At 58.8% G+C, this 15,769-nt stretch overlaps 1 protein-coding gene across 6 annotated transcripts in view; it reads left to right on the forward strand.

Annotated features, from left to right (window-relative positions):
- The window catches only part of BAIAP2 (BAI1 associated protein 2), a 65,204-nt gene extending 50,981 nt beyond the window's left edge, over window positions 1-14,223 (forward strand). For 4 of the 6 annotated variants that reach the window (XM_019542279.1, XM_019542282.1, XM_019542284.1 and 1 more), the window contains 5 exons: window positions 180-381; window positions 1,579-1,647; window positions 2,449-2,611; window positions 5,077-5,111; window positions 11,905-14,223. In XM_019542279.1, the coding sequence (XP_019397824.1) occupies window positions 180-381; window positions 1,579-1,647; window positions 2,449-2,611; window positions 5,077-5,111; window positions 11,905-11,974 (539 nt within the window). In that variant the 3' untranslated portion in view covers window positions 11,975-14,223. Of the gene's footprint in view, window positions 1-179; window positions 382-1,578; window positions 1,648-2,448; window positions 2,612-5,076; window positions 5,112-5,945; window positions 6,826-8,326; window positions 8,375-11,904 lie in introns of those variants that run through there. The other 2 variants (XM_019542281.1, XM_019542280.1) reach the window with 2 other exon arrangements.
- The last annotated feature ends 1,546 nt before the right edge of the window (window positions 14,224-15,769 follow it).

The raw sequence follows: 15,769 nt of genomic DNA on the forward strand, positions 1-15,769 counted from the left end.
ATATCCCACAGTGCCGTGGTCCTTCAACGGCAACAACACCGAGCAAGCCACGTGCTGTGGCATCCTCATATTGTGCTGTGGCTATGAGTAACTTGAGAGGGTTTCGGGTTGGGGCTGTGTCTGTGACGTGCATGGCCACCGGGGCTGAGGTCTCAGGCCTTTTCTTTGTCTCCCGCCAGCTGAGAACAAGACTCTGCCACGCTCCAGTTCCATGGCCGCCGGCCTCGAGAGGAACGGTCGGACACGAGTACAAGCCATTTTCTCTCACGCTGCTGGGGACAACAGCACCCTCCTGAGCTTCAAGGAGGGGGATCTCATCACACTCCTGGTGCCCGAGGCCCGGGACGGCTGGCACTATGGAGAGAGCGAGAAGACAAAGATGTGAGAGCCCCCACCCCGTCATGCCGCTGGTTTAGAGCCGCCCTGGACTGCAGAGGCTTGGGTTGGGTTGAGTACCAGCAAGTGTCTTGCAGCTGCCCTTGCACCCTGCTCCGTGCCTTCCTGCAAGGCTAGAAGGCACCTTGTGAACTTGGCCTTGTCTGAGCAAGGATCCAGCTAGACAAAGCCTTGGCTGGGATGATGGAGTTGGGGCTGGTCTTGCTTGGAGCAGGGAGCTGGACTAGATGTGACCTCCTGCAGTCCCTTCCCACCCTCCTTGTCTGTGATTCTAAGATGAAACACTGGCTTAGCCGAATTTGATGGCTGGGGCATGATAAAGCACTGACCTAATTAGCAGGATCAGGCTGTAGCGAGGGGCTGAGCAAGTGAGTCATTACTCTGCCAGGCCTCTCATCGACTCGTTTCTTGCCGTTCTGCTTTCCTGTGGCAAGCACGCAGGCGGCTGTCACCTGCTAGAGTCTCGGTAGGGGGGAGGAAGGAGGGTGATGGGGGTCTTACCCCCTTTTGCAAAGCAGACGTTCTGCACATTCTTCACCCCAATCAGCTGGAGAAGTGACTGTCTCCGGAGGGTGCATTTGCCGTTTTGAAAGTTGGTGAATTGCCACTCGCTCCTGAGATTCAGGATGAAATGCACTGTGCCGTTTTGCTGCTCTCGCTACTTGAGGTCCCCTCTGAAAAGCAGCAGGATCCCTGGGTGTCACTGGCAGGGGAGGGTGTTGATGGTGGGGCGCAGCTCCATGCCAAACTCCAGCCCCCTGAAATTACCCGCTTTGCAAAGCACATGTTCCCCGCAGAAGCCTGAGCTGGCAGGGGCCAGCAGCCCGCAGCAAAAGACCCCGGGGGGGCAAGTTTAGCCCTGTATGAACACCCTAGAGATTACAAAAAAAACTCTGCTGGGTTCTTCCCCATCTGCTGCCAGGTCACTGCAGGATGAAGAGGTGAAGGGCAGACACTTGTAGAGCAGGACAAGGAGGCTGGGAGTGACTTTCTTTTTACAGCATCTTCCTTACCAGTTCTGAGACATGTCTAGGAAGCTGAACGAGTTGCCGGCTCCCAAAGGGCAGTCGGGGGGAGAGATGCAATGCAGGCAGGTGGGGTCCTTTTAGAGTCCAGCGTAGAAACACATCTGTGCAAAGATGCAGGGGGAGGCTGACTCTTCCTCGCACTTCTGCCTTGCAGGAGAGGCTGGTTCCCCTTCTCGTACACGCGGGTTCTGGACAGCGATGGAAGCAGCAGAGTTCACGCCAGGTAAAACCCCGCTTCGGGCAGCAGGCTCCTCGTAGTGCTGGGAGACATGGGGCTGCTGGCTCTGGGCTGCTTGCATGAGGGACATGAGGGAGTAACGTGACTGGCTTCTCCCAGCTCCACTATTGAAGCACTGGGTCTTGTTTCCACGGGTGTGCCAAGAATAACCCCAAGCACACAGGTGTGGCACATGGCATGTGCCACCTCAGACATTGCTGCAGTGTGATGCAGGAGCTGAGGGAGGGAGAAGGAGCCAGAGCTGACAGGGGTGGGAGGGCATGGTCTCCCTGAGGGCTGCTGCCGGGGGCATGCCAACAGCTCCCAAGTGCCCAGCGAGAGCGGGTCCTCTGCCCTCTGGCAAGTGGTCCCCTCTTCTTGCCCCTCTCTCTTCAGCCCCCTCACAGGGTTGCAAATCTTGTGCACAGGGATTCAAAGGACCTTGCATTGTGGTGCCCATCCACCTGCAAAACCAGGCAGTGGGACCACTCTCAGCAACCAGATTGACCCAGAAGCCCCTTTCAGGTTTGAGTGGCACAGAGGACCAGGGCACAGCCATAAAGGGACGTCCCTTCCCTGCACTGCAGGATCTTTCACCCCCACCAGCTGGAGAAGTGACGGTCTCCAGAGGACACGTTCATGGCTTTGAAAGCTGATAAATTGTCACTCGCTCCTGAGATTCAGGATTAAATGCACTGTGCCATTTTGCTGCACTCGCTACTTGCGGCCCCCTCTGAAAAGCAGCAGGGTCCCTGGGGGCTACCAACGGGGAAGGTCGGGGAGGGTGTTGACAGATTATTCTTGCAGTTTGCAGCCAGGGAAAAGCAGCAGTACAGGCAACCTGCTGGATAAGGACGACATCGCCATCCCGCCGCCAGACTACGGCATGTCTTCACAGGGCTTCCCCCCCCAAAACGCCAACGCTTTCAAGCAGCGGCCGTACAGCGTGGCAATGCCGGCCTTCTCCCAGGTGAGCAGCTGGGATCCCGGCGGACAGTGGTAACCGTTGGCTGCAGACAGCGAGCGTAGATCGATCCTCACGTCGTTGCCAGCAGCCAGGGAGCTGCTGCCTCTGGCGTGGGGGGCAGGATGGAGCCGTTTGATTTTAGTGGCAGTTTAAAATAAAAAAATACAAGCTACCCAACCGTGGAGGTGTTTGGGTCATGGCTTCTGCAGCTGTAGTGGGCTTGTGGGGCATGGGTGCTTGGATAGCCCATGTTGCTGCCATTGATCAGTCTTGCCCCTGCGGGATTTTGCTCCTTTGGGGCATAGTTGTCTTCCTGGGTAAATGTCTTTGAAAGTGCCCATGTCCCATGTGCATGGGCACTGACGGCTGGTGAAACAACAGAACTGACTTTTCAGCATCAGATGCCAGGTCCCAAGGCACTTAGGTGCTCTTAGAAATGTGAGTTCTTGGAAAGAGCAGACCTCCAGCCTTTGGTCTGATGATGGTGACTAATAAGGGGCTGTGGCTGTATCTGGAGAAAGCTTAAAAAAGAGTGGTTTTCCTACCCACTTGGCCCACTTTCTTCTCTTTTTAAATCAGCGCTTAATGCGCTGAATCGGACTGGTTCCCTTCCATGCCCTGGCACCTTCCAGTGGCCATGGGATGTTGCTGTTACATCAGAGACTATCATGCCCATCTTTGGCTTTCACTGTGCGGTGGTGGGCACCCTCCTCTGTCGGGTCACTTGCTTTGCTGGTCAGTCAGATGTGCCAGAGGAAGGATGGGGATGAGAAGAGCCAGGGCAGACAGGCAGAGCGATGCTTGTGGGGTGACAGATGCAGCAACTCCCAGACCATCGTATTCGTTATGCAGTCGCCCTCCTTGTCTCAGTCATGCATGGGGCCGGGAGCGGGACTGAGGCGCCGTGCCGGGGTTGCCCGTAGCCTGTGCGGCTGTTTTGCTGGCAGCTGCGTTGTGTTAAGCCATTGTTTAAAGAATAAGTAAATGCACTAAAATGTCTCTCAGTGAGCTGTACTGTTTTGATGTCGGGCTAAAGCCAGCGAATGAAGGTTGCTCTCCAACAGGCCTGTATTCATTATTTATAGGACTACCATATACCCTATGGTTGTGCAATTAAAGGGTATTCCAGTAGCCTGTGCCAACCACCCTCTGCTCACTACAAGCCTTACACTAGGTCAACAGCCGTAAGTCCGAACGACGGCGATGCTCCCATTGGGGTTGCGAGGGGTTGCTGTTTTTGCCTGGTGATTTTTTGTGGCTCGCCCAAGGCTCCGAGATCTTCCTCCTTGCATTCCCCTGGGACAGGGGCTGCAAGGATGCTTCCAAAATGGGCACATGGGGGGGAAAAGCCCAAGGGAACGGAGCAAACGGGCCAGCTTGGCCGCCTCGGAGTAGGTGGGTGAGACACAGAGACTGGGACAAAACGGCAGCGTCAACTCCCAATCGGCAACACTCGCTGCTTCCATGAGAGTCTCCCACCAGAAACGCCTTGCCCACAGGGCCCTGGGGTGCTTTTCTGCCTTACTCGTGGGCTTTGGAGGTGGAGGAAACCCCTCAAGCCTGTCGCCCAGCCCTGCCTAAGGGCACAGCAGCAAAAGCCTTTGAAAGCAGCTTCTGGGTTGAATGGTCTCCTTGGAGTGGCAGGAATGGAGGGACCTTGGCTCGTTAGGAGGGGAGATCTGGAGGAGGAAGGACTGGAAGCTTTCTCTCTTGGAAGAGCAGGGCTGCACATCCCAAACCAACCTGGGGCTTTGCCTGGGCAGCATTCGTGTTGCACAGCAGAGCTAGCGAGGCAGCACGGGCTCCCCAGCTGGTTAAAACATGGCCAAGCTGCTCGGCTGCAAAAGCGGAGGGGGCCATGGCTCTGGTGAGCTGCCCTGCCCCTTCTCCGTACGCATCCTGGTGCAGGGATGCACCATCCCTGGGCCTGTCCTCCTGGAGCTCAGCATCACCTGCTCCCCATCAGGCCCTCGGGGCCCCACGGCCCATATTTCCTCCCTCCAAGAAGCTCACCTAAGGCCCACGTGTAACGCTGGTGGAAGCAGAAAACAGCCTGCGGCCCTGTGCGGTTTCTGGTGGGAGCCTGTTACGGTCCTTACACCTGTTTTGTTTTTTCCTTTTCATGGAGCATTTCACCCCTGCGCTTTGTAACTTCATCCCGGCCCCGTGCGAGTTCCCGGCACCTGCGTGCCGAGAAGCAGGGCGGAGGGACCAGGCTGCACGCGGCTTCGCAACCTGGCCCGGCTGGAACATGCCGTGCTCTTTTGTGCCGCTTTGCCCCTCAGCCACATGACCCCCCCTTGAAGTCACCTCCATCCCCGTCCCTGCCCCAATGCTTCGGCTCTGAGTCCGAAAGCCATTGGGGGCAAGCGCGTTCGCTTCCTCGTGACCTTCCAGTGCCATCTAACGGCAGCTGTTGGGTCTCTGGATGCTCACTTGGGTTCTCGCTTTCTCTCCCTTTTCCTTAGGGCCTCGATGACTACGGGACAAGATCTGGTAGCAGGTAAGAGTCGCTCTTTCATACCGTACTATGTAAAGCGAATGCTGGTGTTCGTAGCTCTGGAAAGCATAAGCGATGCTGCAGTGTCCCTCAGTAGGAAGTGTTCTCAGGTGGCCGGCCGCACACCAGCGGGCACGCCGCATCGGGCCTGGCGTGGGTGGGGGGTGCAGCAGGTCGGATCATTCAGGCATGTCTCTATCCGGCTGGGCCGCCTGCAAGCGCCTTTCTTGAGCAGAGCGAAGACATCGTCCTCCAGCTTCCCTAGGCCTGTGCAGGGGCAGCCCTCACCTTATCCGGGGTCATAGGTAGGATCACCCCCGCTCTGGCGGGGTAGAAGTCCTCTGCATAAGCTAGAAGGGTATAAACTACTATCCGCCCTCCCGGCTTCTCACGTTGCCAAGGCTTGGGGCCTTTCCGCGCTGTCCCCATATCTTCTCCGGGCACTCGCCTAACTGTGCTAGGGACCGCGACCCGCAGAGCAGAGGCATTTGCCCAGGGGACAGGCCAGCTGACAAAGCTGGTCACGTCGAGTCTTGCAGGGATTTTCAAGCCAAATTCAGAGTCTGGAGAAGCCCTCCCCCCTTCGCCGAGAGCCGAGTTGCGGGTGAAAGCAGGCCAGGACGGGGCAGCGCGCCGCGTCCTCCTCCCAGCAGCAGCATCCTGACCGCTGGCCCGGAGCAGATGGGCCCCCGGGGCAGGCGCCTGGCGGCAGGGGGCAGGGAGAGCGCAGGGGCCGGAGCCGAGCGGCAGCGAAGGGAGACTGCATGGCGGTGAGCGCGCGTTGCTGTCCGCCGTGGCGTGCAGTCTGGCAGTGTCCCTGTGCTTTCTATTCCGCAGCGGCAGTGGCAGCTTGGTATCAACTGTGTGAGGACACCCTGACTAGCAATGGCAGCTGCTGCTTTGAAGAGCTTTCTGCTTTCTTTCCCCTGCCCCTTCCCCCCTTTTTTGTTTTTTGTTTTTGTCTTTCTTCTTTTCTCCTTTGACCCTCCTCCTTCGGGATTGATCACTTGTGACCATCAAGGAAACCATGGTGCTGCTACCTGCCCCCTTCCCTGACGTTTCCGCTGCCCCCTTTTTGGCGAAGCCTTTCAGAGCAGAACCTGCCCGCCGGGCGCCGCGGGTTCCCTCCCCTAGTCAGCCGTGGCGGGTTGTGAGATGCGCTGCCCCTTGTCCGAGGCTTCCCGCGAGCCGCCTTTTACTAGCCACACGGAAGAAACCGTTCCCACGTGGAACCAATATGCATGGCCTCTGGTATCCGTACTGTTACTTGCACTCTCGTCGTGACTCTGCTAAGATGCCGGTTTCTGCAGGGAAGGCAGGTGTAGACGCTAGCGGGGCCCGGTCCTTCGCTCTGCGGGGCGTCCACTTTCATTCAGCCACGCTCAGCAAAGTTGCTTTAAGAAGAGTGGGTAGCGCGGGGGCTTCTGCCTCGCAGACGAGCGGGGGGTCCCCAGGGGAGGGTGGGCACGTGCCCTGCTCCCCGTGGCCAGAGCCCGCGGCCCACCCCAGGCCGGGACGATTCGCTCTGTCTTTGGTTGTTTTATAACTATACATATATGTATATATATATATATTTTTTGTAGCAAAGTATTGTTACCTCACGGTCGTGTCTCTGGGGGAATAAATTGTGGTATTATGCAGGTTGCCAGAGCAAATCCAAAGACACTTTTGCATTTTAAAATTGGACTTTTATGGGGAGGAAGAAGGAGGAGGAGGAAAAACCCAACAACTGGTTTTTGGGGTGGGGGGTAGGGAAGGGGGCGGGAGAGAGAGGAAAAAGTCCGGTGTTTCAACTTCCTAAATCCTGTCAATCTTCTTTGTGTGTCTTGATAACTTTAGAGACAAACACGGTAGGATTGGATTTAATGGCTACTGGTATTGCTTCTTCAATCTCTGAGTTCGGGGAAGTCAGTAAAAAGTGGCTCACACCCAGAGTACAGACTTAACCCTTTCAGTGCCGGTGAAAGTCTTCATTGCAAAGCTGTATACACACTTCCTTTTTTTTCTGTCTCTCTCTGATGTGATTTTAAATCCTCTGACATGCCTGTTTACTAAGACATTGCTGGCAATATACATATATAAATATACACGCACACACACACGCATACATACAAACCCACACCCCTAGAAAAGTTTCTCTTTTTTTTTTTGTTTTATATAATAGTCGACGGGCACATGTCAGTAGAGCCTCCTGCGTTTGATGTTCATTTTGCTAAAGATTTTTAATCCAGGGGTACTCTGTGCGGAATGAATGAATGTAGAAAACAAACTAGCAGAACTTGTATGAAGATTGTAAAATGCTGAGAGAACCTTTTTTTTAAGAAAAAAAAAAAACAAAGCGGAAGAGAAATGTGCCCTGTACTGAGTTCATTGTTTGAATAAAAGTTTTATTTATTGCATTAAGTCGGGCCTCGGTGGTTTTTTTCGGGGCTTTGATGCCTGTGACCCTGACCACTCACCAGCCTGCAGTGCCCAGATTTTTTCCCCGCCCCCCCCCCGATGCCCCACACTGCGGAGGGTCAGGAGATGACTGCTCCTTGCCACATTTCTCTCTGCTCAGCTAGCAGGTCTGCACCATGTGCCTTTAAACCCGACGGGCTGTGCATGGGAACGGCTGCAACAGCATTTAAATGCATCGTCTCTGCACGAAGCCAAGGCCCGGACTTGTTTTGAGAAAGAAGCGGGTGCAGTTGTGAGTCTTGCTGATTTCCAAGCCGGGAGACACCTAGACCTCATTGCTTTCCAGCAGGGTTTTGTTGGGAAGATCATGCAGCCCGGAGCCTCCCTCGGGGGCTGCGAGAAGCTACGGTAACAACTGGCATGCAAGGCTTTCCGTTCACCCTGTTCCCACGAGAAGGCCAAGGCCAGTCCTTTTTTGATAGGAATCCTTTGGCGTAGCATGGGGGATGCCACAGGACATTTTCCTCGCGGCTGGCGAATGGGGGACTATAACCCGGGCTTGCCCTTCGTTACAGGCTTTGAACGGCAGCGGAGAGCTATCGCGTGCGCACTGTGCGAGTGCTCGGTATTAACCAACACAACTTTTCCTTTTTATTTTCATCCTCAAGAGGCACGTAACGCAGCCGATGGAGTCTCCCAGGAGCGTGACCAAGACTTAGCCTAGCTTCTCTCCCCTTCACCCCTGTTTTGTTCCCCCGAAAGCCGCGGCAGGCGTCTCAAGCACGTGTCATGCGAACTACGTTCTGTTTCCCTTGCAGCCCTGATGTGGAAGTGGCCCGGTTTTGAGAGGCCCCCCTGACTAGTTAGTAAGTTCACAGTTTTCATGTGCCAACCCCCCGCACTTGCAGCGTGCTCTGGACTGACCGCTCAGGAGCTGGCGGCTTGGGCACCCGGCTAGTACGGGCAGGAGAGGGGGGAGACAGGTCCCGGCTCTATCGCTGGTGGCCGGCAGGGACTGCTAATGCCGGCCGGTTTCCGGGGGCCTCCTAGCCTGCCCATGACGCTCCGTCCAGAGCACAGCTCCTCACTCAGTCACTTGCTTGCACCTGAATCCATTGGTGGAAGCTACTTCGCCTTCCTTGGGCTCCTGAAAGGGACTTGTCTTCCTCCGCTGCCATTGAGTCTCAGCCTCAATGCACCTGTCTCTAACCACCCCTGTATCTGTGCACGGCTCGTAGCATAATGCCTGCCCATCCCCACCTCCTCTCCCCGCCGGGCGGAGCACTCGGGTTTCATGCTTCCATAGCTGGGCACTGAGCATTTTTCGTTCCCTTTTCCTGCCTTTTTTTATCTAATTCTCCCCTTCAATCCACACGCCCCTCTCGGGGCCGCCCGTGTTTGATGCTCTTGCCTAACGGCATGGATGCTCTGCATCAAACACGCTGCTGGCCGCTGCATCACTATGGGCGCAGCCTCCTCCAGGCGCTCTGCGGCGTATGAGCAACACGTACGTATGTCGGTTTTCCTGGGGGGGGTGCACTCAGGTCAGCGCCCGGTGCCCTGCTCCACCCCCTACACTGGTCAAGTGTCAGGCGCTTGGTGCCATGGGGGCCCAGGGGCCTCTGCTTAGGAGGGGCTCCAAAATGCAAGGACCCTTTGCAGTGTGCACTGTCTTCGGCTACTGCCAAAGCCCGTCCCACTGATCTTGGAGCCTCAGGGTGGTCCGAGCTATGGGCTCATCCTCCTTCACCCGCCCTGAACCCAGAGAGTTAAGTAACACCCCCCCACCCTGAGTCAACAGCAGCCTTTCCATTCCTTCCCAGCTCCAGAAGCTATTTTGGCACCCTAGGAAAAAGTGAGCTGCAAATCTGCATTCATTAGGTGGGATATTAATTGCTCAGGCTTAAAAATAGGGTAATCCATCGTCCTGCTGAAAACCAAGCCACGCTTTTAAATGAGAGCTGGAGCAAGGAGATGGGCTTGGAAGGAAAGCGGGGTGCAATGGTCCTGAGAAGCCGGGCTGCTGCTGGCTGAGGTGGGGGCTCCGCGCATTGCCGTGGGATGGGAGGGGGCTGCTGAGAACCGGTTTGGGGGAAGGGGGAGTAGACTGCTGCTAATGGGGATGGCCCAGGTACTTCTCATGGGGCAGGTCTGGGGTGCCTCACTGTGGGTGACTGTGTTGCTAGCCCTGGCACGAGCCCTGGCAGGTTCAAGGGTGGGGGAAGTGGGGCAGGAGCAGAGAAGCAGCCTAGCACGAGGGCCCAGCCTCTCGCTTGGAGTGAGCAAGACCCGGACGGACTCCTGCGAGCCACCGTCGCCTCTCTGCAGCCAGGTGTGCGGAGCGGCAGGGGCCGGCCAGCGAGAGTGGGAGCAGCTCGATATCCAGGTACCGAGGAAGCCAGGAGCAGCCGCGGGCTTTGCCCTGAAGCCAGGTCCCTCTGCCCGCAGCAGCTGTGGGGCACGGGGCTCTCGGGCTACGAACCCAAACGTGCTCAGGTTTAACGGCTCATTTCTGCTTCTCTCTTCTTCGCTCGCTTTCAGGACCCAGCCCGAAACCCCGTCCCCAGCCCCCAGAGAGGGGGCCAGCACAGAGGCCTGTTCCCTACCCGTGGAGGGAAGGGAGATGTCTTACCATCCTGGAGCTGGGAACAGGCTGGCTCTGGGAGAATGGCCTCGGCGGCTTCCAACTTTGCCGGCAGCCCTGTGGGCATGTGGGGCCCCTGGCAGCTGCCGAGAGCACCCACGTGCTGCAGGGGTCTTGCTCCCAGTCCCCAGAGCTGTCCCCCACCAGCACCCTCCTTAATGGGGGTCTGGTATCACAACCCCCTCCCGAGCCCCCGCATGCCCTGCACGCACCCTCCAGTGCCAAACTCAGCTGACGAGGATGCAGTCGTGGGGACCCCCTGACCCCTGCCTTCAGCTGGGGCAGGGCAACGGGGAGACGGGGAGCAGCTTCCCCCTGGCAAGGTGGCCGAAGGGGGCAAGCGGCTGCTTTTCTTTCCACTCCACGGTGGGTGATCATCAGGGTCCGGGTGCGATGGGTCGGGCCCTCGGGGACCGGTGTCCCGCGAGTCCTCGTCCTTTGGCAAAAGGCATGTGTGAAGCCTCTGGTGGAGCCAATATGTATGTGTGTCTGTGTATGCAATTGCACTTCTGTTATATGTGGGGCACGGTGGGGGAGCCGGGAACGCCCATGCAAATACGGGCTGGCCCCAGGCCGGCACCTTGGAACCAGTCCGTGTTTTGCTTTATTAACCTCCCACGCTGCGCGGAGCAGCCCTCTGCCGGCTGGTTGCTGCCTGTCCTGGGAGGGATGAGTTTGAGCCTGGGGTCCTCTTTCTTCTGAGTCCCCCGCCCTTCTCCGGGAGGATCCTGACTCTCCCAGCTGCCTCCAGCCCCAGCGCTCTGCCGTGGCCGCCCCCAGCCCTGTTCAGAGCTGCAGCATCTCCGGACCCCCGAGCCCCCGGGTGCCTGGCACTCAGCTCAGCCACGGGCTGCTGCTTGCACGGGGAAGGGGCCCTTTGCGTGAAGGCCTCGTGGCAAGGCTGGAGCACACAAAGGAGGTTAATAACTCCCAGTGTCCGCCCAGGTGTGTGTCTAGAGTCCGTGCCCCCGTGGCGTGTCCGTGCGGTGTCTAGCGTGTCTGTACCGAGCTCCGCTGCACTCCCGTGGGGTGCGTGGGGGCTGGGGATGTGCTCTTGTGTCTGGTCCAGCTAAACTCTTCCCAGCTCCTCTCCTTGCTCGCTCTGGCTCTGCCCTGCTGCCTTCCCAGCAGTGCCCCTGTGCCGGGCAGCTGTGGGGCAGTGCCTGCATGGGGTGGTGGGCTGGCTCCTAAAGCCCCTCTGCCTTCCCTCCATGCTGTCTGATGCTGTCTCTTGGGCAGCACACGCCAGCACTCGTGGGAGCACTTGTGTGTGCGCCGTGCGTGTTGTCTGCTCCCCAAACCCTGCTCCCTCCGCTTCCCCGTGGAAGGGGCTGAAGCCCTGACCTCCCAGCCTGGCTGGGTAGAAAAGCACCAGGGGGAAATCCACAGGGCCCACGGCCCCGTCGTGGTGATTCTTGCTCCTCTGGGTCTCTAAAGCCTAGGGAGAAGCTAGAAAGGCTCAACGTCCCCTTCAGAGGGGTTGCTGCTGTCTTAGGAGGCAAGGAGGGGGCCTGCTGGCCCATTTTTAGCACGTGGGTCCAAGCCAGCACATCCGGCCTGACCCAAGTGCATCTCCAGAGCCAGCGCCGGAGCCGTCTGTCCCCGGCAGGAGCGTGTGGTGTCTCGTTGGGTGTCTCTTGCTGTCTCGCCCCCTGAGTCCTTGTCAGCTGTGTTGCTCCCCCCTTCGCCATCCCTGCTCAGGATCCCTGCCGCCCGACTAACCCCCGCCTTTCTCTCTCTCTCCCTCTGCAGAAACCCTTTTGCCAACGTCCAGCTGAAACCCACAGTGACGAACGACAGGTCGGCTCCCCTCCTCAGCTGAGTCCTGGCATCGGGACAGCCAGCGCCTCCCCCAGCCAGCCGTGCCGGACACGGGCTGTATCCTCGCCGCTGCTTGCATGTCCGTCTGTCCAGGGCGGCCGTCTCCGGCGCTTTGGTTTCTGGTTTGTCTAACCTGCTGCTTGAAAGCGGAAAGCGAAAGCCTTAGCCCCTGACTCTCTCTCTCTCCTTTAGCTCCGGTGCAGCCACCTCCACGACAAGGGGGTATCTCGGGTCCCGCGCAGTCTGTCCTTCACGTGTCAGCACGTGCCACAGCAGTGCAGGTCCTCAGCAAGCCGCTGCATGCTACAGCTCCCTGCCTCTGTCCTGAAGCTGGAAAGCTAAAGGCCAGAGAGAGCGGCCTCAGCCCAGGCACAGGCCTCTGGAGAGGAGCCACGCTCGGTGCAATAGTGAGACCTCCGTGCAGCCACGAGCGTGTGCCTAGACTCTCCTCAGTGGGGAATGCTGCTGTGGCTTCTGCCCTGCCGCCCTCCTACCATCTTGCAAAAGGCTGGGTCTTCGCTCCCAGCGGAGGGACATGCGCTGCATTTAGCTTGTTCGGGTGCCTTTAGAGCTGCTTTGGGATGGCTGCAGCCCCAACCCCGCGCAAGCCCCCCTCATCGGGGGGGAAACACAAGGATGACTGGGGTGAGGAGAGGCAGGGAGGAGCCTGCTGCAGCCCCCGGCCGCACGGAGCTAGTGTCGGTGACTGAAGGGAGATGCTACCTCCGGCCGCCCATCCTGCCCCGGCCTCTGGGACGTGAGCATTTTAATCTCCCATCTGCCCCGTCCTGGTAGCCACAACCTCGCACGTGGGTAAGATCGGCTGTGCAGTGCCCCGGCAGACCGCCCCAGAGGGTGGGCCCGGGGGCGGGGAGCGACGGGAGCAGAGACTGCAGCATTGATGCTAGTGCAAGAGCATTGATCAGGCTTCCCCGGCTGTCCCAGCCTCTTCCCCGCCCGTGCGCTGCTGACACGGGGAGCTGGAGATTGCTGCAGGCTGCATTTATTATTGAGGTCCCTGCTACTCCTAGCCCATCCTGGCTTTGGCTTTGCTGGCCCAGCTCAGCGGGGGTGTGGGTGCACTGCTGGCTCTGCAGGTCCCAGCACCTCAGTTCACTCCCCCCGGGGAAAGAACAGGGAAAAGCAAGTGCCTGGCATTTCTGCCCTGCTCTTGGGGTGTGGGGGTCCCTGTCTGGGACCTGCTGGCTGCCCGGTGGTGGGGCAGCACCCTTGCAAACCGCTGCCTTTGCCATGGTGTCTGTTGGCACTTTTGCATTGCTTTGGGCCTAGAGGATGCCCTGCTCCATGTCTGGGTCTCCTCTGGGTAGTAGTTTTAGTCTGCAACAGAGCAGCAAAGGGCCGCGAATGCCACGGTCGCACTCTGTTTATATAAAGTCTGTTACACCAATCACTGATGCTAGCTAGCTCAGCCCCTCGCCGGCCTGGCGAAGGGCTTGTTTCTGCAGATCCCAGAGCTGCCCTGGGCCCAGCCTGGGAGCAGGGACATGCAGCTGGCTGGGAGAACGGCTCCGGACCTGTCGGACAGTGTTTATCCCTGCCTCCTGCCACCCATCCGTGCTGCCAACCCCATCGAGGCACTTGCCTTGTGCTGCAGTGGCTCCTTTCCCCATGCCGCCTGGCACAGAGCCCCAAATCTGCATTTTCCTAGTGCGTTAGATGGGCGCCGCCTGAGGCTTCTGGCTGCCTTCATTGGGCCCCAGAGGCACCAAAAACCCTCCTGCAAAAAGCTGGGCAGGAGGAACGTGCCAGGGAGGCGAAGCCCAGCACGGTTCCCCTTGCTGCATGCCCCCCTCTCCCACCTCTGTGCCTTTGCCCAGTGTTTGGTGCTGCCATGCACAGCACAGGAGGAGCACAGCTGGGGCTTGCAGCTGTAGGGGGGCATCGAGGGGGCTGCTCACAGCTCAGCAGCCAGCACCCAAGGGAGCAAGGAGCCTGGTGAGGTCCCAGGGAGCTCTGGGCTCCTAGCCCAGGGCTATGGATGGGGGCTGCTTCAATGCTGCATCCCTGTGCTGCCCCCCCTCGGGCCCTGCTTGCACCTGGGGCAGCCTGCTAGGGAGGGGGCTGCTTAGCAAGCCCTCCGCGCCCAGCCCAGCTGCTCCGTGGCCTCGCACTGCTGCCCTGTGCTTTGGAGCCTGAGAGTGGACGCGATGCACAGCCTGAGACGATGATGCTGATGATTTTGTGTTGGAGACATAATTTATAAGCAATAAAAGTGACACGCCACCGCCACCTCGTCCCCTGCATCTTCTTTCCCGGGTGCAGCTCTTGCAGCCTGCCTCTGCTCCGGGGTGGGCACTGCTGGCACCACGCGGGGGGTGATCGCAATGCTGTCTCCTCAGCACTGGGCTCTGAACACGTTGCCGGCCTACATGCAACATGGGCACCCTCCCTGCTCCCCTCTTCTCTTCCCGCTCCCTGCCAGTCCCAGGGATGCCCGCGGTCCTGCGCCCGCCCATGTCCTTGCAAACCGGCTCCCCCGCCAACCCCACGGCACACATTGCTGCGGGGAGTGTGGGCACCACTGCAGCCCCCGGACCCCAGGGTGGGCCGAGACGCGTTACGATATTTTAAAAAGTTTATTATTGGACCAATGAGAGTTGACACACATGCTGGGAGCTGCATGGACATCAGCACTGATAAAAAATACAGCAAGTATGACCCGTATTGATAAAATAGACAATGTCGTAGCCTTTCTATCTTTAAAAAAAATAATCCCAGACGTAGCTCTGCCCGCGTGCTGCCCCTCCAGAGGCATAGACCAAACCCTGGGGTGCTGTCCACCAAGCCCGACAAGATGATACAAGGGCAAGGACCTCTCCTGCTGACCCAGGGCCAGCCTGCTCCGTGCCTAAGCCCCCCGTGACTGCCCTGGGATGGGGGCTGTGGCCTGGAAGTAGTCCCTGCCAAGCAGCAACTCCCCACCCCCAGTGCCCCTGCACCAGTGCATTGCTGATAATGGGCTTGGATGAGCGTGGATCTGGGTTCAGGAAGGGGGGGCGGGGTGCTCTGGGTACACGGGGCATGGCGCAGGGCCTGGTGCGATGGCATTTCCAGTGCTCTGCTTGGCAGGATCGCAGCCACCGGCAGGCAGCTGCAGACCCAGCAGGTCCTGCGCACTGGGGACAGCTCTATCCAGCCGCCTCCTTGCCTGCGCACAGACTGCCCCCCCACCCCACAAACCCCCCCGCCAGCACCGCCGGGGGGGGCGGGCTGGGCGCAGGCCTCTTAATTGCCAGCACACACGTGCAATGGTAATTTGCCATCTGCGGGCCAGGAAAGTGTGTGTGTGATCGGGGGCGGGGGGGGGAAACGACACTGGCAGCTTTAGGATGGAAAGGAGTGTGTGGAGGGGGGGGTCTTACACACACACACTGGCAGCTTTAGCACAGCGTGTGCATGTGTCTGTGGGGGAAGGTGCACACCGGCAGCTTTAGGGTGGCGTGGGGCTGTGCATTGGTGGGGCACATACTGGCAGCTTTAGCAAGATGTGTGCATGTGAACACGTGTGTGCACGGGGGGGGGTTGGAGCACGCACACATTGGCAGCTCCAGGACAGGCTGGCCTAAGGGTGGTGGGGGTGGGATCTAGCAGTGCTGCGGGGGGGTGTCATAGAGCAGCACCCTGGTCTGACTCTTCACTTGAGCGCCCCCCCCCCACCAAGTGATCACCCCCTGCGGAGCAGGGTTGGGCGCACCGCCTTTCCCTGCCACCTCCTCTAACCCTTTTTGACGGGGGAGTGAACGGGCCAGCCTTGCAGAGCAGGCCCATTTGGCCG

The sequence above is a fragment of the Crocodylus porosus genome, unplaced genomic scaffold, assembly GCF_001723895.1.
Source record: "Crocodylus porosus isolate Cpor-Errol unplaced genomic scaffold, CroPor_comp1, whole genome shotgun sequence".
Taxonomy (NCBI): Eukaryota; Metazoa; Chordata; order Crocodylia; family Crocodylidae; genus Crocodylus; species Crocodylus porosus.